Source organism: Uranotaenia lowii, chromosome 2 (genome assembly GCF_029784155.1).
Source record: "Uranotaenia lowii strain MFRU-FL chromosome 2, ASM2978415v1, whole genome shotgun sequence".
Classification (NCBI taxonomy): Eukaryota; Metazoa; Arthropoda; class Insecta; order Diptera; family Culicidae; genus Uranotaenia; species Uranotaenia lowii.
In genome coordinates this window covers 361,755,789-361,778,273 of record NC_073692.1, presented here as the reverse complement: position 1 = coordinate 361,778,273, position 22,485 = coordinate 361,755,789, and the positions used below count along the sequence as shown (strand labels likewise).

Sequence of the window (22,485 nt, the reverse complement as noted above, 5' to 3'; positions counted from 1 at the left end):
TTTTGATCGATTTTTCAGGCTTTCCGCTCAACTCGCCTTTGTATTCCAAGCTGTCCTCTCAATTCGCTTGAATTTTAATCGATATTTCAGGCTGTCCTCTCAACTCGCCTAAGAAATCCAAGCTGGCCTCCCAACTCGCTTGAATTTTAATCGATATTTCAGACTGTCCCCTAAACTCGCTTGAATTTTGATCGATATTTTCAGGCAGTCCTCTCAACTCGCCATTGAAATCCAAGCTGGCCTCTCAACTCGCTTGATTTTTAATCGATATTTCAGGCGGTCCTCTCAACTCGCCTTTGAATTTCAAGCTGTCCTCTCAACTATTTTGAATTTATATCGATTTTTCAGGCTGTCCTCTCAACTCGCCTTTGTATTTCAAGCTGTCTACTCAACTAGCTTGAATTTTGATCGATATTTCAGGCTGTCCGCTCTACTCGCCTTTAAATTCCAAGCTGTCCTCTCAACTCGCTTGAATTTTGGTCGATATTTCGGGCTGTCCTCTCAACTCGCCTTTGTATTCCAAGCCGTCCTCTCAACTCGCTTGAATTTTGATCGATTTTTCAAGCAGTTTTCTCAACTCGCCTTTGTATTCCAAGCTGTTCTCTAAACTCGCTTGAATTTTGATCGATATTTCAGGCTGTTCTCTCAACTCACCTTTGTATTCCAAGCTGTCCTCTCAACTCGCTTGAATTTTGATCGATATTTCAGGCTGTCCTCTCAACTCGCCATTGTATTCCAAACTGTCCTCCCAACTCGCTTGAATTTTGATCGATATTTTCAGGCAGTTTTCTCAACTCGCCATTGTATTCCAACTGTCCTCTCAACTCGCTTTAAATCTTATCGATATATTCAGACTGTCCTCTCAACTCGCCTTTCAATTTCAAGCTGTTCTATCAACAGATAAGAAATTTAGATTTCTTTCTTTAAGTTAGAAAAGTATGATAAGATTTTTAATGTAAACTGATTTTCCCGAACTAAAATATAAAATAGACCCAATTTATTATGACATTTTGAAGATATTAAAAGAAATAGCAACACAGCAGTCCATCACAGAAATTTTGGATAAAATCACAAAAAAATAAGATTTTTTACTCTCAAAAACACCTTGATTTAGAACAATGTACAGTTTTCTATTGCAAAATCAGTAATTTAAGGCATACATTTTTATTGTTGACTTTGTCGTTACCTTTAAAAGTTGTTCGGGCCAATATGACCCTAAACGCGCACATTCAGATAGCCATTCAAATTTACTAAAGAACTGAAGTTATTTAGAGTGATAAGTTCAAATTTGACGTGGTGCCTTCAAGTACTACATTGTGTTTCAAATGCAGTCAATGTTTCGACTGTAAGGATTAGTTTTCCAGTACACACTTCAGAAGCGTATGACTTCCACTGGCAATCTAACTTTCCTATCTTTCTTTTTAACATTGTAACCATTTTGTAATATTTATGAAATTTTACCTCTGATTTTGTTCCGTTAAGCAACAAATTCGCATGTTGCATCGAAGTTTTGGGGAATGAAAGGTTTCCTATAATGATTTTTGGTATATTTTAAAATATTTTCTAACTTGAATATAATTATTATAAAAACAAAACTTGAATTTCAGTTTAAAATGCTAATAAACATGTAAAATTGAAGTAAAAATAAGAAGTTCAAATACAGCATTCTGCTGTTATTTGTTCTTACTATCTAACTTAATAACAAAGTCATATAAGATGTATTAGCTGAGTTTATTTCACCCTCATTGTTATCATTCAAAAATGAGTTATGAAACCAAAAATGAATAACGTTATTAACCCTTATCAGTCCCTGAAATTATTATCCGTTACATTCCCTGGAGTGTAAATTTGACCTTCACGACTTAAACTAATACAGGTATCTAAGTAAGGCAAACAGAAATTCGCAGTCAAAGGCGCTATTTAAATACCGTACACTGGACACTTGAAAAAAGTCTGATGGAAGTTCAAAAAACTTTGGAAACTCAGACAAAATCTGGAGGGCTGAAATCACTACCTTGCAATTGCATACTTTGGGCAGAAGTTCTTAACATTTCCGTGGTGGATCTCTTAGGAAAAGGATTGTTGGGGAATACTGTCAGGGTTAGGAGTTAGGAGCGTTCTTCAAAGATTTCCGCAAACGAGCTTTTATCGTGTTGTGAGTACATGCAAAGCAACTGCCGATCCAACTACGACTCGATGGATGAAGCTGCTCTTGATACGTCTAGAATATAGGTCACCAAAGTACTGCCGCAATAATGACCTCCTACTCAACGTTTTGTTTTAGGGTAAGTAGCTACAGGATGGGATCAAAAGCTAAGGCATCTGAAGAAATTTTCGGTAATGCGGATAATATTCACCATGATATTAAAGTTTAAAAAAATCTGAACCCATCGACATTGTTTTATTTTTTTATTGACAAAGATAAATTTCCCTTATCTTTCGTGAGTTCCTCATTATATTAACAGCCAATTATTTGCTTTGTGAATTAAACTAATACCAGTCCCTATCCTCGTAGTGAAGCTTCAAGCAATCTCAAATTCAGACCTTCGTTACCAGTGTGACTAGGAAGGACACTGCCACCATGGCAACGGCACTCAGCGCTGCCAGCTGTCCGGCTCCATTGAGAACCTTTTTCGAAATACTGTTGCAGTTTTCCTTTTCACAGGTAGCGCATTGCTTTTCCGTTAGGCCCTTGCACGGTTCCTCGGTCAGATCTGACAGGCAGCCTCGTTCCACTGAAAGGATAAAATTTGAAAAACAATATGTCTCAGTTAAGGATTTGTTTTTGGAAAACTAAAACTGAAAGTATGCATTACAAAAGTCGCCGCTGTTTCGGGAGTAGCATCCGTCTGTTTCCTTGTACTTGGGGCAGACTTCAGAGAACGATTCCCCGGTGAGAGCTTCTTGGCATTTTCCGTCCGCTGCAGTCGATTTGCAACGGTAACACTTGAGTCGGCTTGCCGGAAACAGCCCAGTGTTACAGGTCGTTCCTACGGAGGGGGCTTTGCAAACATTGCACAGGGTTCCGGTACATTTGGTGACCTCGTCGGCCGTTAGCGCGCTTGTACAACCTCGATTGACCAGTCCATCTGGGGGTGAATGATGTAGAAGTGAGTTTGGGGCATCATTTTCGAGTCAAAGACGGCTCACGACTTACCTGTACCAATTCTACTGTAGCACTCGCCATCCGAGGCCTTAGCGCAGGGCTGGTTCGATTCGGTTCCCAGAAGACATTTGTCCGCAGCCGATCCGGCAAGCGAACTGCACTGCAGGCATCGATCGGTCGTCTTAAGGCTTTCGGCCGTTTCCTTGTTGCACGCATCAGTAGAGCAGGTCCGACATTCCTGGTTTCCACTGCACGCTTCTTCCGTTCCAGCCAGATCGGTTTGGCAGCCACGTTGGATTTTCGCATTGACTAGCCGCTCGTAGCACTTGTTGCCCACCTTGAATAGGCTGCAGAATCCAGCGGTGCTAGTTTGTTCTGCGGCGCAGTTGGCATCGGTATCGACGCACTTGAAGCACTTGAGCCACTTCTGGGTGTTGCAGTCGTCTCCGGAGCACTTGAGGCAGGTGGTTGCGACATCTCCGGTCACACACTTTTCGGCGTCCGCTGCAGCCAGTTTGGAAACACAGCCTCGTTCAACTTTGTCACCTATGATGAAACGGAAGGTAGAACAATCAAAGAACACGAAAATATAAACACGATATTCAGTTGTGAATTGCTCACTGAAAACAGTGGTTCCATAAATAAACCTTCTGATTCAATTTTAACACTTTCCGTTTCAAGTAGATACTCACCGTTCAATCGAACGTAGCAACTGTCAACATGGGTTCCACATTCGGTGGCCGCAATAGTTCCGTCCTCACAACCGGCAGTTGGCGCAATGCACTGTTTACATTTGGGAAACGATTCCAGGGTAGCCTTCGAGAGTTTATTGCACGAATCGTCCGAGCAAGTTTCACATAGTTTGTTAGCGGCACAAGCTGTTTGTTCGGCTTCGGTCAAATCCGAATGGCATCCTCGCTGAACTGTAACCAACAATAAGTATTTAGTAGTTTTCCAAAGTTATTTTTCCATGGGACAGCATACCAGAATCGGTGTCAACCTTCGAGAAACATTGATCTGTGGCAACATATTTTCCACACAACTTCAAACCGGTGTCTCCGGACTGTTCCTTGGTACAATCTTCGGCATTACCGGAACAAGAGTAACACTTTCGCCATTTCTGATTGTTGCAATTATCTCCATCGCAAGTGACACAGCTTAGGTCGGTTTCAGTCGAACATTTGGTCTTATCCCCTTCGACTGTAAGTGTCTTCAAGCATCCTCGCTCGATGAACGTGTCTCGATTGATGCTGAAGCACTTGTCTGCTTCTGTGGTAGGAGTGCAGTCCACTGATTTATTTTCTTCGCAGTCTAGAGCCTTACATTCGTAACATTTCGCTGGAAAATTAAAAAAAAAAGTTGCAAATTTTCAGCGAAGGTAATTCTGTGATTTACTCATAATAAAAAAATACTAAAAAAAACGGTAGCACTACATTTCTAATGTTACAACAAAGACCCTTTAAAATGTTGTTTTGAAGAAAAATGTCCAGAGATTTGAAATTCTTTTTAAAAAATTGAATACACATTACAATGAAGTTCTCAATACTGAAAATTTCCAATCAAGGACAGATCAGCTTCAACGAGTATGATAATACCATCAGAAGTATGATGAACGTAGAAAAATACGGCGATTTTTTCGGCTTTCAGTCAGTTCAAATAGCAAAAAAGAATATTTATTTAACGTTCCAACGTTTCAATCCATATAGGATCGTCATCAGGGACTGTAAAATTTATTGTGTGTAAACAAAATTTCAAAAAGTCTTCACAAAATTGACCGATTCTTACCTAAAATGTGTCGTATTTCTTGTCAGGTTTGATTCGGCTGATCGGGTAAAGCTGTCATTTGTGTCTGTTACAATATTTTGTGATTAATTTGTGAATCTAGTGTTTTTGAAGTGCTGTTCGACTTACTGTATAAAATCCGTACTTCCTCCTATTTTCTGGATTATCGTAAGAATCGGTTTATTTTGTGAAGACTTTTTGAAATTTTGTTTACACACAATAAATTTTACAGTCCCTGATGACGATCCTATATGGATTGAAACGTTGGAACGTTAAATAAATAGCCGTTTTTGCTATTTGAACTGACTGAAAGCCGAAAAAATCACCTTAGAATCTGAATTCTGAATCTGAATTCTGAATCTGAATTCTGAATCTGAATTCTGAATCTGAATTCTGAATCTGAATTCTGAATCTGAATTCTGAATCTGAATTCTGAATCTGAATTCTGAATCTGAATTCTGAATCTGAATTCTGAATCTGAATTCTGAATCTGAATTCTGAATCTGAATTCTGAATCTGAATTCTGAATCTGAATTCTGAATCTGAATTCTGAATCTGAATTCTGAATCTGAATTCTGAATCTGAATTCTGAATCTGAATTCTGAATCTGAATTCTGAATCTGAATTCTGAATCTGAATTCTGAATCTGAATTCTGAATCTGAATTCTGAATCTGAATTCTGAATCTGAATTCTGAATCTGAATTCTGAATCTGAATTCTGAATCTGAATTCTGAATCTGAATTCTGAATCTGAATTCTGAATCTGAATTCTGAATCTGAATTCTGAATCTGAATTCTGAATCTGAATTCTGAATCTGAATTCTGAATCTGAATTCTAAATCTGAATTCTGAATCTGAATTCTGAATCTGAATTCTGAATCTGAATTCTGAATCTCAATTCTGAATTTGAATTCTGAATCTGAATTCTGAATCTGAATTCTGAATCTGAATTCTGAATCTGAATTCTGAATCTGAATTCTGAATCTGAATTCTGAATCTGAATTCTGAATCTGAATTCTGAATCTGAATTCTGAATCTGAATTCTGAATCTGAATTCTGAATCTGAATTCTGAATCTGAATTCTGAATCTGAATTCTGAATCTGAATTCTGAATCTGAATTCTGAATCTGAATTCTGAATCTGAATTCTGAATCTGAATTCTGAATCTGAATTCTGAATCTGAATTCTGAATCTGAATTCTGAATCTGAATTCTGAATCTGAATTCTGAATCTGAATTCTGAATCTGAATTCTGAATCTGAATTCTGAATCTGAATTCTGAATCTGAATTCTGAATCTGAATTCTGAATCTGAATTCTGAATCTGAATTCTGAATCTGAATTCTGAATCTGAATTCTGAATCTGAATTCTGAATCTGAATTCTGAATCTGAATTCTGAATCTGAATTCTGAATCTGAATTCTGAATCTGAATTCTGAATCTGAATTCTGAATCTGAATTCTGAATCTGAATTCTGAATCTGAATTCTGAATCTGAATTCTGAATCTGAATTCTGAATCTGAATTCTGAATCTGAATTCTGAATCTGAATTCTGAATCTGAATTCTGAATCTGAATTCTGAATCTGAATTCTGAATCTGAATTCTGAATCTGAATTCTGAATCTGAATTCTGAATCTGAATTCTGAATCTGAATTCTGAATCTGAATTCTGAATCTGAATTCTGAATCTGAATTCTGAATCTGAATTCTGAATTCTGAATCTGAATTCTGAATCTGAATTCTGAATCTGAATTCTGAATCTGAATTCTGAATCTGAATTCTGAATCTGAATTCTGAATCTGAATTCTGAATCTGAATTCTGAATCTGAATTCTGAATCTGAATTCTGAATCTGAATTCTGAATCTGAATTCTGAATCTGAATTCTGAATCTGAATTCTGAATCTGAATTCTGAATCTGAATTCTGAATCTGAATTCTGAATCTGAATTCTGAATCTGAATTCTGAATCTGAATTCTGAATCTGAATTCTGAATCTGAATTCTGAATCTGAATTCTGAATCTGAATTCTGAATCTGAATTCTGAATCTGAATTCTGAATCTGAATTCTGAATCTGAATTCTGAATCTGAATTCTGAATCTGAATTCTGAATCTGAATTCTGAATCTGAATTCTGAATCTGAATTCTGAATCTGAACTCAGAATCTGAATTCTCAATCTGAATTCTGAATCTGAATTCTGAATCTGAATTCTGAATCTGAATTCTGAATCTGAATTCTGAATCTGAATTCTGAATCTGAATTCTGAATCTGAATTCTGAATCTGAATTCTGAATCTGAATTCTGAATCTGAATTCTGAATCTGAATTCTGAATCTGAATTCTGAATCTGAATTCTGAATCTGAATTCTGAATCTGAATTCTGAATCTGAATTCTGAATCTGAATTCTGAATCTGAATTCTGAATCTGAATTCTGAATCTGAATTCTGAATCTGAATTCTGAATCTGAATTCTGAATCTGAATTCTGAATCTGAATTCTGAATCTGAATTCTGAATCTGAATTCTGAATCTGAATTCTGAATCTGAATTCTGAATCTGAATTCTGAATCTGAATTCTGAATCTGAATTCTGAATCTGAATTCTGAATCTGAATTCTGAATCTGAATTCTGAATCTGAATTCTGAATCTGAATTCTGAATCTGAATTCTGAATCTGAATTCTGAATCTGAATTCTGAATCTGAATTCTGAATCTGAATTCTGAATCTGAATTCTGAATCTGAATTCTGAATCTGAATTCTGAATCTGAATTCTGAATCTGAATTCTGAATCTGAATTCTGAATCTGAATTCTGAATCTGAATTCTGAATCTGAATTCTGAATCTGAATTCTGAATCTGAATTCTGAATCTGAATTCTGAATCTGAATTCTGAATCTGAATTCTGAATCTGAATTCTGAATCTGAATTCTGAATCTGAATTCTGAATCTGAATTCTGAATCTGAATTCTGAATCTGAATTCTGAATCTGAATTCTGAATCTGAATTCTGAATCTGAATTCTGAATCTGAATTCTGAATCTGAATTCTGAATCTGAATTCTGAATCTGAATTCTGAATCTGAATTCTGAATCTGAATTCTGAATCTGAATTCTGAATCTGAATTCTGAATCTGAATTCTGAATCTGAATTCTGAATCTGAATTCTGAATCTGAATTCTGAATCTGAATTCTGAATCTGAATTCTGAATCTGAATTCTGAAACTGAATACTGAATCTAAATACTGAAAGTGAACCCGGATTTTGAAATATGATTGTGTATTTTATTTTTGAATAATGACATCGGATTTTGAAATTGTTTTTCAGTTTTGATAAGATTTGGTAAATTTTTCCACTTTTTTTTCTTTGAGTTTTTTTTGCACTTATTTCAGGATTTTCATTTCCAATGTTCACTTCCGTTCATTGGAATCAATTCTTCTATTTTAATATTTATCAAATAGTTTTTTTACTTCACAGTTTTCTTGTCACTTTTTTTTATAAAAAAATCTGTAGTATGATATTTAATTTATATTAAAAATAAATTCCACTAACAGGCTTCGGTGCCGGAAAAAGCGATAACTCCCACGATGGCTGCCAAAATCCAGTAGCAGCAGCTTTTGGCCATATTGTTGCGATTTTGGACGAACTTGGGCTTGGAGGAGATCTCTAAAGATAACTGGAACCTAACTAGAAAATTAATTGTCGCACTTTTCACTTTCCCGTCGACCGCCCGGATTCGATTAAATTCGCGATGTGAAGAGGCTTCAAGTCGCGGGAGTGCCTTTTATAGGATCTATATATGCTAAGTGTTGTGGGATGGATTGTCGATAGTAGAAAGTCTTTATGAACCGAAAGCCGTGGCCTGGTGTTATTCCGTTGATATGCGTTGTATGACAATGACAAGGGTGTCTCCCTAATTGTTGATAATTGTGAATAAACGGACAGTTTTCATCAGCTTTAAGACAGATTATGAGTCCATGTTGTGGATTTTTTTTCTTAAAATAATATTCTAATGATTGCACTTTTAAAAAGATTCATTTGTTATTGAATCTAACCAATGATTTTCGAAATTTTCCCTAGGAAAAAGTGTCACTACCTTACTTTGTCTTATCAAGAACATGTAGTCGAGCCCATGAATGACTCATTAACAGCAATGAAGTGAAATGGAATACAGCCCCACTTCACCAACGAAAATAAGCGAATCTTCGTATCGATAGATTCATATAGCGATAACACTTTGTGGTCCTCGAGGTGTTATATAGATTAAGGTAGGTATTTTTAGTGTCCAGCATATCGCGGCTTACTGAATCCGGCTAGGATTGCGAGATGTACCGGAAAGATAGGGTGCTTCGTGCTGGGATTCGCCTATGTTAATATCCGGGTACTAGAACGATAAGAATTGCTCTATAAAGAGTCATAAATCAGCAATATTGTACAACGCGAATTAATATGATCGAATTCAAAGAATTCATTTTTTTTTTTGAAGAAAATCCATTATCTTTTTTCAGGAAATCTACGGAAAGTTATCGGTAATTTTGGTTTTAGGTTTGCTTCCATAAAGGCCTGAGCAACACCTACCTTTCTAGAATAATCTCTCTTAAGCAATCAATCATAAGGTTTTATATTCGATGGAACTTCTAATCCGCACGCGCCGTCCCTGACATGTAGAACAGACGCATACGGAGCCCCCTATCTCAATTAACATGCGACCAAAGTTTCCACTGGGGTTGGGTCCCGATCTTTGCTAAGATTGCTCGCACCACAGCCAGCACCACGGGGAGGTTGAGAATCGTAGTTGAAAGATAACAGGTGTTTTGACCACTACCCGAAGGTTGGGTGTATGAGGTCTCGAGTTGCTCATTATCTACCATTTGTCAGCCAAATTGAAACCTGAACGCTCATAAGACCGCTACGGGCAGGAGACGTGGACGTTGGTCGAGGAGGACCTGCGTGCACTTGGAAAAATTCGAGCGACGAGTGTCAAGAACCATTTTTTGGCGACGTGCAGGAGAACGAAGTGTGGAGGCGAAGGATGAACCACCAGCTCGCGCGACACTAGCACGAACCCAGTATCCAGAAGGTGGTGAAGGCTGGCCGGATACGCTGGGCAAGACATGCTGCCGAGAATACCGGTCGATGGTCTTGCAAAACAGGTGTTCGCTGTGAATTCGGTAGAAACGAGACGAGCAGGGGCGCAACGAGCGATGTGCTTAGATCAAGTGGAGTATGATCTGACGATTGTTGAGTGAATTTTAGGAATTGTAAATAAAATAAAAATAACGTTCTGAATCAACCTGAATTCAACTTGAACTAACAGATAGTAGTTTCTTCCATACAGTTGCACTTTTTGACACGGTTTTCAAAACTATTTTTAAAAAGACTATTGTCGACTTCTCCATAAAGAAATAACGTACCAAATTGGTTCAAATATGTTTTTGTAGGCTATAAGGGAAAAATACAGAAGAATTTTTTTTTTGCTGTTTTGATGAATTTTCGAAATTTTCGTTGAATACTTCCCATTAATTTTTCCACAGTTTTTAAATAAACCATCTTGGCCCATCTTGATATCGATTTTATCCAACGTTACAATCCTTATGGGATCATCATGAGGGACTGTAATTTTATTATATGTTGACACATTTTTATAAATCAGTTCACTAATTATGAAATTGCTTAACGCAAAAATATAGTCTTTTTGTTTTGGATTGATTCGGCTAATCAGATAAAGCTGTCTTGAATCGGCACCAGCAGGCACTATGGGGCATCTCCATGAAAACTGGTTGGCATAAATGGCCGGCTTTCGACCAGACCGAACTGAGCGCCATTAGAAAATTTAAAAACAACAGGAACTAAATCTCGAGTTATTCATATCTTAGATCGCAAAACCGAATACGAATAATTAAAATGAATTCTTTTAATTGAAAAATATTGATTCTAGCTCATAAACATCAAAGATTTTGTTTCTAGAAGAAAATATTTGCACATGAAGTTCAATTGTATCGAAAAAATGCTGATGGCGTTCAGTTTGGTCTGGTCAAATCCCGACCAAATATAACTCCGCCAATTGAAGTCCTAGAGGGTTACTGTCTTCGGAAAAGTTGCTCGGGATGTCGAATACTATCTGATGTCTGTGGCACAATGATTTTTCATCACAGACGGCTGAATCTAGGTTTGAATTCTCTGGCTATCAAATGGTATACACGACACGTCATTCAAAGGAAGTGAATTTTTAGATTTTTGGCCACCACTTTCCCCATAGTGATATCGGCAGCAGGCAGTTGTTCGTCGACCATTGGTGCACAGTAGTCTGAAAATTGAAAAGCCAGTCGGAAGTAAAATGAATGCTTGAAATAATTTAAAAAATCATGAGTGTATTATTGGTAAAAATTCATTTTATATATCTCTCAAGCGCATTTGTCATCTTTCTTGGATTCTGCTTTTTGATGGTAATCAAATCATTTAAACAAGGTCGTAAACTATAAAATTTATCAGAACTCACTGTGAACGGGAGGATAAACATTTTAAAATCTTCTTAAAGAATGATTACTCCGGAATAGGACAGCTCTCCTAGGCCTAAAATATATAATAACAAACCTATTTTGTATGAGAAGGTAAGTGATCTGACTCTTCGTTCGTACCGTTATAATGTTGAGTTGTAAATTCATATGAGAATGGGGCCCACTTCCTCACGGAAGACCACCCACCAAGTCTTGGTTTGCCCAGCTCAATGAGACTCGGACGTAAGTTCCTTTTTTGGTTCCCTATTTCGGGAAAGAAGCAGAAGGGTCTTTGAAAAGGGATCCGTACTTCGGCTTCGAATTCGAATCCGCCCCGAAGACGAGAACAGCCCGCAAAATCACGGAAAGGGATGTAATTCGTTGTTCAGTAAAAAGTTAAACTAGAGAAGTCTGAAAACTAACGGACGAATTGCCATCCTCTTAACTTGCTCAGGAATGGGAAAAGACCGTGATTGGATTCGCAGACCCCCTTACCAATGCCCTAATTATGTCATCATCCCCACGTTAGTGTTTCCGGCTAAAATACCTGAGACGATTTGAGTTAGGTACGTACATTGGATCCTCTTTATTCTGGCCTCTACTGTCGTGTGTTTGTGTTACAATTTTGTGTGTGTTTCGATTTTGAACTGCTAGTGCTGGTGGAGACGCATGGTATTTCGTTCCTTAGACGGTGTGCTCGATCTTGATTTTCCCTTACTTACTTACTTAATGATCCCGCGCCGATCCTCCGGCGCATAGGGCCGTGGTAAAAAACCTCCACTGTTGACGATCCGGAGCCAGCGTCTTCACCTGGTCCCAGTCAAGATTCTCGTCGACAGTTCGGATTTCAGCGGCTAGGCTTCGCCGCCACGAGTTTCTGGGTCTGCCTCTTCTTCGATGTCCTTCTGGATTCCAATCTAGCGCCTCTCTGCAAATCTCGTTTTCATCTTTTCGCAGCGTGTGCCCAATCCATCTCCACGTACGTTCCCGAATCTCGATTTCTAGCTCCCTTTGATGACACCGGCGATGCAGTTCCTCATTCGAGATCCAGTTGCCAGGCCACTAAGTACGGATGATATTCCGCAGGCAGCGGTTTACAAATACTTGCAGTTTTCGCGTCGTCACCGCATATGTGCACCAAGTTTCGCACCCGTACAACAATACAGATTTGACGTTTGAGTTGAAGATTCGGATTTTTGTTCGTAGAGAGATCTGGCGTGACCGTCAGATGTTTCGGAGACTCGCAAACGCAAATCGGGCTTTTCTGATCTGGGTTTCGATGTCTTTCCTGGTACCACCATCAGACGTTATCTGGCTACCAAGATACTGGAAGCACTCCACTTTCTCGACTTGTTGCCCAGCTACCATGAAACTGGAGGGAATTGCTGTGTTGATCTCCATCGACTTGGTTTTTCCGACATTGACTTTGAGACCTGCTGCTTTGGAACTTTCGGTGAGATCGTCGAGTTTGCTCTGCATGTCCGGTTGTGTTTGGGCGAGCAAAACAATATCGTCAGCCAGGTCAAGGTCGTTAAGTTGCTCCATTGTTGAAGGATTTCACGGCAATCCTCGGTTCGGTGCACAGTCGATCGATCCATTCAGAATTCATCCATTACGATGAGAAAAAGTAGCGGTGATAAGATACATCCTTGTCTCACTCCAGCAGTTACCGGGATTGGTTCGGACAAGACACCATCGTGCAAAACCTTGCACGAAAATGCCTCGTATTGTGCTTCGATGAGATGGACTAGTTTCTCTGAGACCCCTCGTCGCCTTAGAGCCGCCCAGATGTTTTCATGGTTAAGTCATTCGTAGCGTTGTGATGTGGTCCACACATGATCGTCCGGATCGGAATCCAGCTTGTTGCCGTCGGAGTGTAGCGTCGATTTTCTCCTGGATCCTGTACAGGATCACTTTGCAGAGTACTTTAATGGTTGTACAGATCAGGGTAATGCCTCGTCAGTTACCGCATTCTGTCAGGTCTCCTTTCTTCGGGACCTTTCAAGGATACCCTGCATCCAGTCGGCCGGGAATGTTGCAGTATCCCAGATGTCAGCGAAAAAACGGTGCAACATTTGTGCTGACAGGGCAGGGTCGGCTTTCAGCATTTCAGCAGGGATGCAATCGATCCCAGGTGCTTTGTTGGATTTCATGTTTTTGATTGCCGCTTCTATTTCAGCCAGCGAAGGCGCTTCCGAGTTGACGCCAATAATGCGGATTACTGCTGGCGCTTCGAGCTGCGGGTTCTGTTGGCCATCGCTATTCGTGACTCGGAAGAGTTGTTCGAAGTGTTCAGTCCATCGTTTGAGCTGATCTGTTCGATCGGTCAATAACTGACCTGCTCGGTCTTTTAGCGGCATTCTTGCATTAGTCCTTGCACCACTGAGGCGGCGAAAAATTTCATAAAGCAATCGGATATCTCCATTGGCGGCGGCTCTTTCTCCCTCTGCGGCTAGGATGTTTGTCCAGGCTCTCTTGTCTCGTCTACAAGCTCGTTTAATTCCTTTTCCAGCTCCGCATATCGTAAGCGGGTGGCTGCTTTGGCTGACCCGGTACATGCCTGCTCAATACCGACTTTCGCCTTTCTCCGATCATCGATCATCCTCCAGGTTTCATCCGACATCCATTCACTTCTTCTTCCACAAACTTTACCGAGAGTACCATGGCTCGTCGTGATAAAGGCATTCTTGATTCCACACCACTGTTCTTCGACTGTTCCGTCTGTCGGCAGCTCCGAGGCTCGGGATTCTAGCTGTTCAACGTATGCCCTTTTCACCTCTGGGTTCTCCAACCGGCGGACGTCGTATCGACATCCGACTTTCTCCTCGCGCCGTTGGACACGCGCAACTCTTAGTCAAAGATTTGCAATATAGGCATTGGACTTTTGCATCCTATTCTATGGCTATATATTGGAGTTCCCATAATTTGATTTTATTTCTCAATATGACCAACCTACTCTAATTTTGAAAATTTTCCACTCAACAATTTTCACCACATTCATCCTAGGCAGACAATTTCTACTCGCAGAGAAAAATCCCCTACTGCAAACTTCAATAACATTTTCAAGTGGCCGGGAAACGGGAACCGTTATCGATCAATATGGCGAAGGATTAGTTTCGCAAAGTGACATCCGGCCGTAGTTTGATAACCGTCGATTGGTACTCTGGTGGTGTTTATTCATACTCCGCCAGGAGTCGGGAATGACCTTTGGGAGTGGTCCAACGAATCTAATCTAGCATCCATTAGTCGTCGTCGATGGTTGATGATGATGATGATTATGGCGCGGGTGCTTTCAATCGAGATAGCAAAACCGCCCTTGTCGTTGTTCGTTGTCGATGATGTTGCTGTGATGTGTATGGTTGCAAAACTTTATCAGCACGCAAACAAACCGTCAGAATTCGAAATAAAGCCGTTTGTAACAAGCAATTTTGAGGGGCATGGCTGTCGGAATATGTAGTTCAAGCTCATAATGTCAACTTCAATCGGTCTTATCTTGTCTGAGACTTTCACGTTGCAACACAAAAAATAGCGAGGGAAATTAAAATTACTCACGTTTTTTTGTGATTGTGATTTCTATTCAAAACGATTTTTTATCATGCGTATTTGAACAGTACGTTTCATTAACACGGAGCACAATGTCAGGGGTGAAGATTAATCTTTACGATTTCAGAGTTGATAAGTACCAGGAAACGTTAACATTTGCCATTGATTTTTATTGCTTGAGAATTCGAAGTGTGAACAGCAAGTAAAAATTATTACAAACTTCCTATGAACAGTTATTAAACATGTCGAAAAACATAACTTATCATTTATTTTTAAGTGAACAAATTATTTACATGCTGGGTCAAGCCTTTTATTGCCGAACAACGATAGGTAAGGGAGCATAATAAATACTCCTTTTTTCCAAGGAAGTACGAATTTTCTCAAATAAATTTTCATGAGGAACAGTTTCGTAGTTCCTATAGTATACATTTTTGCTTAAAAATGAAGTCTCCTTATCATCTTTACAGAAATATAAAAAAAAACAACAACAAGGTTCTCAAGTGACAAAAATATTATAGTTTTTGACTACCGAAAATAAGCTTTTTTTAAATGACATTTATTAGTCTTTTAATCATTACATTTAATCAATCCGATGAAGATCTTCGGTGCTGTGTGAACGTGGAAGCCGCAAAATCCTTTTCAGAATTTTTTTGTTTTGAATCCTCTGGATGGCTTTTTTCCTCGTCGTGCAGCAGCTAGACCAAATCGGAACTGCATACATTATCGCTGGTCGGAACACTTGTTTGTATATAGCATCTTATTCTTCAGGCACAATTTGGATATCCTGTTTGTGTGAACGGATTAAATCAAAATCGCGGCATTTGCCATTTAGCGTGCAGGAAGTCAGTCAGTCAGCCGGTAATCAAGCGAGCGTGTGTGTGTTCCCCTGGTAGTTCGTGATACGGCAGTTCACCGGTTTTGCATCTGAGCTTCGGAGCTCTGGACAGGTCTGCACATTTGGCAACCATGACAGGTGATTTCTTCGTTAAACGAGAATCTTAGTTAAACGAGAAATTATAAGGAAAATCGAACCAAAAAAAGAAAACAAACGATTCACGTTGAGAAAATGATAATCAAAGCAGCTTAGAAATCAAACACTTTTATAATAACCCTTTACGCAAAAAACGTAATAAAATGAGTAATTCAAAAACTCCTTAAGCGAGAAGTAGTTGAAGGAAAAATTCGGTGCTATATGTGATAAATAACATTATTATTTATTGAAAAATGAGCGGCTAATGAAATAATGCTGAAATAAGAATAAAAATGAAATATAGAACTAGTCGTAAGGACAGCTTGATCATGTTCAAAATTTCAAGCGAGTTGAGAGGACAGCTTGAAATTGGGAGGCGAGTTGAGAGGATAGCCTGAACGTTTTAGAAACAATTATGCGAGTTGAAAAGATAGCAGAAAATTTGAAGGCTAGTTGAGAGGACAGCCTGAGTTATTGATGGAAAAGACAAGCGTGTTGAAAGGACAGCTTGAAATTGGAAGGCGAGTTGAGAGGACAGCCTGAGTTATTGTTGAAAAAACACCACGAAGTACAACTTTAAAAGGACAATCACTTTTAGTGTCGTACGTAAAAAATTGGTGTTTTTTATTATTCAAATATATTAAAAAAAATTCGAAAGGCATTAAAGTCAGGAATCGTGACCGTAATTGATTGAACCTTTTCGTTTTTAAGAATATAAGAAGAAGGTACTCTTATCAGAATTAATATGAATATTTGCTCATTACCGATGTTATGAAGGACATCGAATGAATTGGAAATTTCAACTTTTTTGGGCGATGGACCTGAATTAGGCTCGGCAATCCGTTTTCTTCCGGCTCTTGAGCCGGTCGATGACTTCTCCATGCTGGAAAGAAAAGAGAAATTAGAATAAAAGAAAATAAAAATAATTTTAGCTCTGAAAAGTGCTGATTGAAAAACAGGTAAGGATAAAATAAATAATGTAAAATGTTCCTGCAGATACACAGCAACGATACGATGCTCCGGCGTACGTGTCGACGGCTCAACGGTACAGATGGAAGTGACTGGTACCGTTGATAATATACTCGTAGCAGACATTGGGCTGAGGGCGACTAAAAATTATCGACTTGCATTTTTTTTATGTTCAACTGCATCCTATTTTCGGAGCACCACAGGAGAAGCTCGTCGATGTCAGATTGAAGAGCGTGGCAATCTAGAACCGATGAGATTATTTTGTAGATCTTAAGATCATCAGCATATAGCAGCTTACAGGATTTCAGACGGAAAGCCAGGTCCTTAACGAAAAGAACAAATATCAAAGGGCCTAGAATACTGGCTTGCGGGACACCTGAGGTCAAACCATAAATACGTGATGTATTGATCTTGACAGACGCTCTTCGATCGGTCAAATACGATTGAAGCCTTTCGGTCATTCAAGGAGGGAGACCCATGTGGCCCAGCTTTTCAATGGCAAGTCGATGAGGAACTTTGTCGAAAGCCTTACTAAAGTCAAAGTAGACTGCATCCACTTGTCGACGCTTCTCGATTTCGGTCGATAGGAAGTTGGTGAAATACATCAGGTTTGACACTGTGGATCGCTTCTTAACGAATCCGTGTTGATAGTCAGAGATCAAGTGACGAGTGGCGTTATAGAGCACCGAGTGAACCATGCTCACAAAAAGTTTGGCTATGCAACACAGATTGGTGGTCTTCCATACCGCAGGAAACTTCCGTTCGTGAAGAGAGCGATTGAAAAGCAGACAGATAGGCAGCTTTAATGATTCTGTACATTCCCTCAAGAATACTGGTGAAAGAAGATGATCTCCAGGACCTTTTTTGACGTTCAGCTTTTCCAGCTCAGATAGGACATCACGTTGCGTAAAGTTAAAGGATGGTAGCGTAATGTAATGCGTAGGAATACCCTGTCTACTTGCATCAGAAAGTTCAGGTGAATTGGGATTGCTCACGTATTCTTCAATAAAATCTGCGGACACTGCGGTATTTTAAATTTTCTTTATGCTGTTGGGACTTGGAACGTAGAAAACGCTTTAGAGCCTTGCGTACAATATTTCGAAGATGCCGAAGTTCAGAAGGCCACCACGGAAGTTTGGTTGTGTTGAGACGTCTCCGCTTACGTGGAATGCTATTCATGACGTCGAAAAGCTTTTCGTAAAACAGCACCGTTGCGTCATCCGTTGATTTATCACCGAGTTACTCAAGCCCGTTGATCAAAGACAGCCTTTGATTCAACACAGTATAGTCACAACTTGCAAAGTCGAGCTCTAATTCACCGTAGTTTGTTGGAGAGTGTGCGTCACAGTTATTATTAATGGTAACACAGAGCACGAAAGGCTTGTGGTGTGCATCTGGTCTCCTAAGACTTTAATGGAGTTCAGTCACTTCAACGTCACAAGTGTCACTTACAAAAGCGAGATCAAGAATACGGTCATTTGCGTTCCGTAGAGAGTTAACTTGACTAAGTCCAGTAACCAACATCGATTCGTTGAATGTTGACTCTGCTTCGGTCGATGCATTAGGTCGGTATATAGGTAGGTATATAACAGTTTAGTTCCGTGTCATAAACCCAAACAAGTCCCGGTAGATTATAATTCCCCAGAACAACGACTGTGTCGTTTTCAGAAGAAAGCCTGAACAGCCGAAGCGTGCAACGAGTAAACTTCAGCAGGAGAAGATGGCCGTATGTAGATACCACAAAGATGAATCGTGGACTCCGGGAGTTTCAAAGTGGTAGCCACTAGTTCCAAGGGGCTAGAATCACTCAGCGTGACCGATGAACAATGCAAAGACGACTTAACAGCATAAGCACACCTCCACTCCGAAGAATGAAACTAGGTTGAACGTTACGGTCACATCGAAATACTGAATAGAGCGAAGTGAGCTTGGAAATAATAACGTCATGGCATAACCAAGTTTCCGTTAGAACGATTATGTCGTAATCGCAAGCAGCCGCGCTGAGATAGAAGTCGTTCGTTTTCGTTCTCATACCTCGGACGTTCTGGTAGTAGATTGTCAATTGACGCCGGGAAAGGCTGGAGCCAGATGCACGATGCTTTCTGTGTGTTCTAGAGAAGCAGTTGGTGTGAGTCAGACAATGGTAGTACACCCGCCAGGCTTTTTTTTTATTAGTTGATCACCCAGGTGGTAAATCCTTTTTACGGATTGCATTCCAAGGCACAGCGAGCCACCGCGTCCCCTCAGTTTGCTACTCTGGGTCCATGGGTGCAATTGGACGACTCATGATACTATATACCCCTACGCCATAAAGTCCACCTGGGGCCTCTGGCCATAATTCCCATCCGGACCTGCAACGAAGGCTATACCCGAGATTGGAGACCATACTTGCGCAATGCGCTCCACGGCAAATACTCGTTTATACGTGCTACACCAGCAATCGTCATCCACTCATCCTTTCACGACTCACGGGTTGGCAGTCCGTCTGCCGCTACTCGTGACTCGAGTCCCACATACGGCCTCTTGTCACAATTCGAGACGTCTTGACCCGTCTCTCCTCGTGACTCGAGACCTTCTCACGCTCAACCTCTTGACACAATTCGAGGCGACTTTACTCACCTCTCCTCGTATCTTGAGGGTCCTCACTCAAATCGTCTCTTGACCCAATTCGAAACGAGAACAACTCGCCTCTCCTTGGGTCTGGAGATATCCACACATCCTACTGTTTCTCCGTCTCGACTCTTCGAGACTCAACCTGAGACCCATCCACTGGGTGCCACATGTTACGGCACAAGGCCCCTCTATCTGTCGTGAGTCAATCGTATCCGCAAATCGGGGCCAGGAACCTCCCCAAAAGGCAGATCGATCGAAACCCGCTCAAACATTTGGTCGTCCCGCATATCGGGGTCGCGACTACCCGATACACGTTCCGACCCTCCCTCTTGCAACTGAGCACTGGTACCGAGGGGCCCAGTTGCACCACGTGTTTGCCACACTCGGCACGCAGCTCGTCGGCGGGCTGGCTGCACCAACTGTGACGTGTAGTTCTCTCGGCCGTACGCCCACAGGTGACAAGTCTGTAGACACGTTTCCACTCTGCACCACGGGGAGGTGGAACTACGTCGCAGAGCTCGCAGAGCAGGCTGCGTCGAGTTTCCGGTATAGGTGTCTCTTTCGGCGCTGGATTCTCGGATGCGAGCGATGGACTCGAATTGTTCCACGTAAGTGCTGCGAGAAGAGAAATCATCAAGAGAGAACGTCGCTCTACAACCATCAAACTCACCTGATAAAGGAGCTTGGGAGATCCCTAGACCAGGTCCACACGCAGGAGCGGGGTGACTTTGATGGCTGGAACCAGATGCGTGATTCTTAAAAAGACCGGGTACAAGCTCGACTGCGGTGGAGGGCCCAGAGACTCCCATAATACTCGGCTGCAGGCACCCCGCTGATGTTGAGCACGAAAAAGTATTTGTTGGATTGGCAAAGTCGTCTGTGGTATGCATGCTGAAGCCCGGAAATACTTGAGGCAGGCGATTGAGATGATAGTTTGGATACATGCCTGCGGGTGGGATCCGGAAGACCCTTTCTCGTTCCACAAAGACAGGATCGGGATGAAAGCGGCTGTTGATGATGGACGGCACGACTGTTTTGGGTGGTTAAGGGTCTTCCTTATGACTTCCGCAGGTGCATTCCGGTAGAGGTTCGGAGCAGGTAGGGCTGGTATTTACTTTCATTATCATGAACATTCCCAAGTAACCAAAAGTTCCAAAAAACAGGCTCTTAAAAGCTTACTCAGCTTTGTACAACGAATGAGTAGCATCCTACTCAGCTTCAAATTTTAGTTCTTATCGATACTTTTAAAGTTCATAATAGACCCTAAGTAGAAGGTTATTCAGCCTCCACATGAGACTTCGAAAAAAAAAAAAGATTAATGAAAAAAGAAAAAACCTTTTCTTGCTATGGATTTTTAAAACCTTTTAATTTTTAACCTGATGTTTGCTTTAACTGTGAATGAGTTTCATACTTACTTTAAAAATTTGCATGCTTGAAGATTTGAACCTGAACCAACGAGGTGAACACTGAACACGCTACCTCTGTACCATGGCCAATGCTTAGATTGCTGTTATTTTAAACATGAATATGAAATAAGCTAGGAATTATAGACTTTTCAAAGCAGGCGATATTAAAAAAATGTAAACATTCGTACTTGATTACCAAAGGATGTATAAACTTTTTTCAAAGCAAACTAGGAGGAATTGAAATTGAACGTGAGTGTTTTTATGTTTTAAGTTGTTTTTCGTGGTTCATTTTCTTTCTATCTGTTTTTTTAAATTTTAGTTTCAAAAATGGAGAGCGCTTAATTCCTCATCAAGGGTTCTCCCAACCGCGATTATGGAAATTTGCGGACCTTGTTCAACTATAAAAAAGGCAAAGAGAAATTTCGAACCCAGCTTATTCTATTGAAGAATGAATTGCCACTAGTTGCGAGAAGTTACTGTCGATACAAGCCGGTATCTACGTTGCTCTAGTGCAAGAAAATCGAATTGGAAACGAAAAGATGTGTTTTTTTCGGTTATGAATATTGTTTGAAATGCAAAACAATGTGAAAATTTTTTTATATTTATGTCATTTTTTCATTTTGATTTATTTGTGGGTTTAATTCGTTGTTCTTGTAGAGACGAACCAGCTAAAGGCTTAAAGTCTCTCTAATAAAAACAAAAAAATCGGTGCTCGTATATTCGAAGTTCTGATATTCTGTTCTTGACTCTTGTGAAAAATCGAAACGCTAACGTTTGTATTGAAGTTCTATAGAAGTTCCTCATGGAACCAAAAAGTTCGTAACAGGTTCTGTTTGGAACCAAAAAGTACGTAATAGGTTCTGCATTGAACCAACAAATTCGTAAGAAGTTTGTAACGAAGCACGATAAGCCTAATTGAAATCTGGATTTTTTAAGGTACTTGGAACGCACAAAAATGTTCTATGCTACTTGTTTAGACTTTTTATGTTCGGCCAGAAGTCCAAATCAAGCACCTATTTTCATTTCTGTCGAGTACCTTTTATTCAGCCAATGTGAACTTCTAATGCACAGGATTAAGTATCTACATATGTGACTTTTGGTTACTTGGGTTGCTGGCATCGTGATACGACGATGAACATTCGCTGCAATCCGAAAGAGCATCAGGGTCATTAGATGTTGATACTTGCCTGCGAGGAGAGTTCAAAAGACCCCATCCATTTCCACGAAAACAGGGCCGAAGAATTAATCTATTAATCTGTATTACTTGGAATATCATCAAGTTCCAGGAAATTTGAGCGTCAATTGGACTCTCAACGTTAAAATTAAAATAATGGGCAGACTAAAATTGTTAGGTTAATTTTTGAGCTTTTTCTGCGTTAGTTAAAAGAAGTTTAGTTTAGTTGTATTCTGTCCTGTAATGTTGACTAACTTTTCAATTTGATTTTTGTTTGCTTTTTTTTTATCTAAATTTAATTAGTGTTTAATTTTGACATGAATCAGCACGTTCTGTTTTGTATTATCATAATCTACCTTGATTCATCGTCAGTTATTTGTCTTAATTTTAATAATTTATGGCTCTGTCTTGTCTCTGTCTCTGTCTGGCTTTTCTT

General features: G+C 40.0%; 1 protein-coding gene across 1 annotated transcript; it reads right to left on the bottom strand.

The window, feature by feature from the left end:
- Positions 1-2,392: 2,392 nt before the first annotated feature.
- Positions 2,393-8,645, bottom strand: LOC129746432 (uncharacterized). The gene is made up of 6 exons (XM_055740083.1): positions 8,430-8,645; positions 4,091-4,444; positions 3,799-4,029; positions 3,158-3,652; positions 2,817-3,089; positions 2,393-2,735 (listed from the first exon to the last, which is right to left on the bottom strand). Exons 1-6 carry the CDS (start codon positions 8,500-8,502, stop codon positions 2,539-2,541), a joined length of 1,623 nt encoding a protein of 540 aa, XP_055596058.1. The 5' UTR covers positions 8,503-8,645; the 3' UTR covers positions 2,393-2,538.
- Between the last annotated feature and the right edge of the window lie 13,840 nt (positions 8,646-22,485).

Coding starts and splice junctions, on each gene's coding strand:
- LOC129746432 (XM_055740083.1), bottom strand. CDS start 8,502: ATGGCCAAAAGCTGCTGCTACTGGATTTTGGCAGCCATCGTGGGAGTT. Junction 4,445..8,429: donor TTTTTCCGGCACCGAAGCCT/GTTAGTGGAATT, acceptor TTAATTTTCCAG/CGAAATGTTACGAATGTAAG. Junction 4,030..4,090: donor GAAGGTTGACACCGATTCTG/GTATGCTGTCCC, acceptor TGTTGGTTACAG/TTCAGCGAGGATGCCATTCG.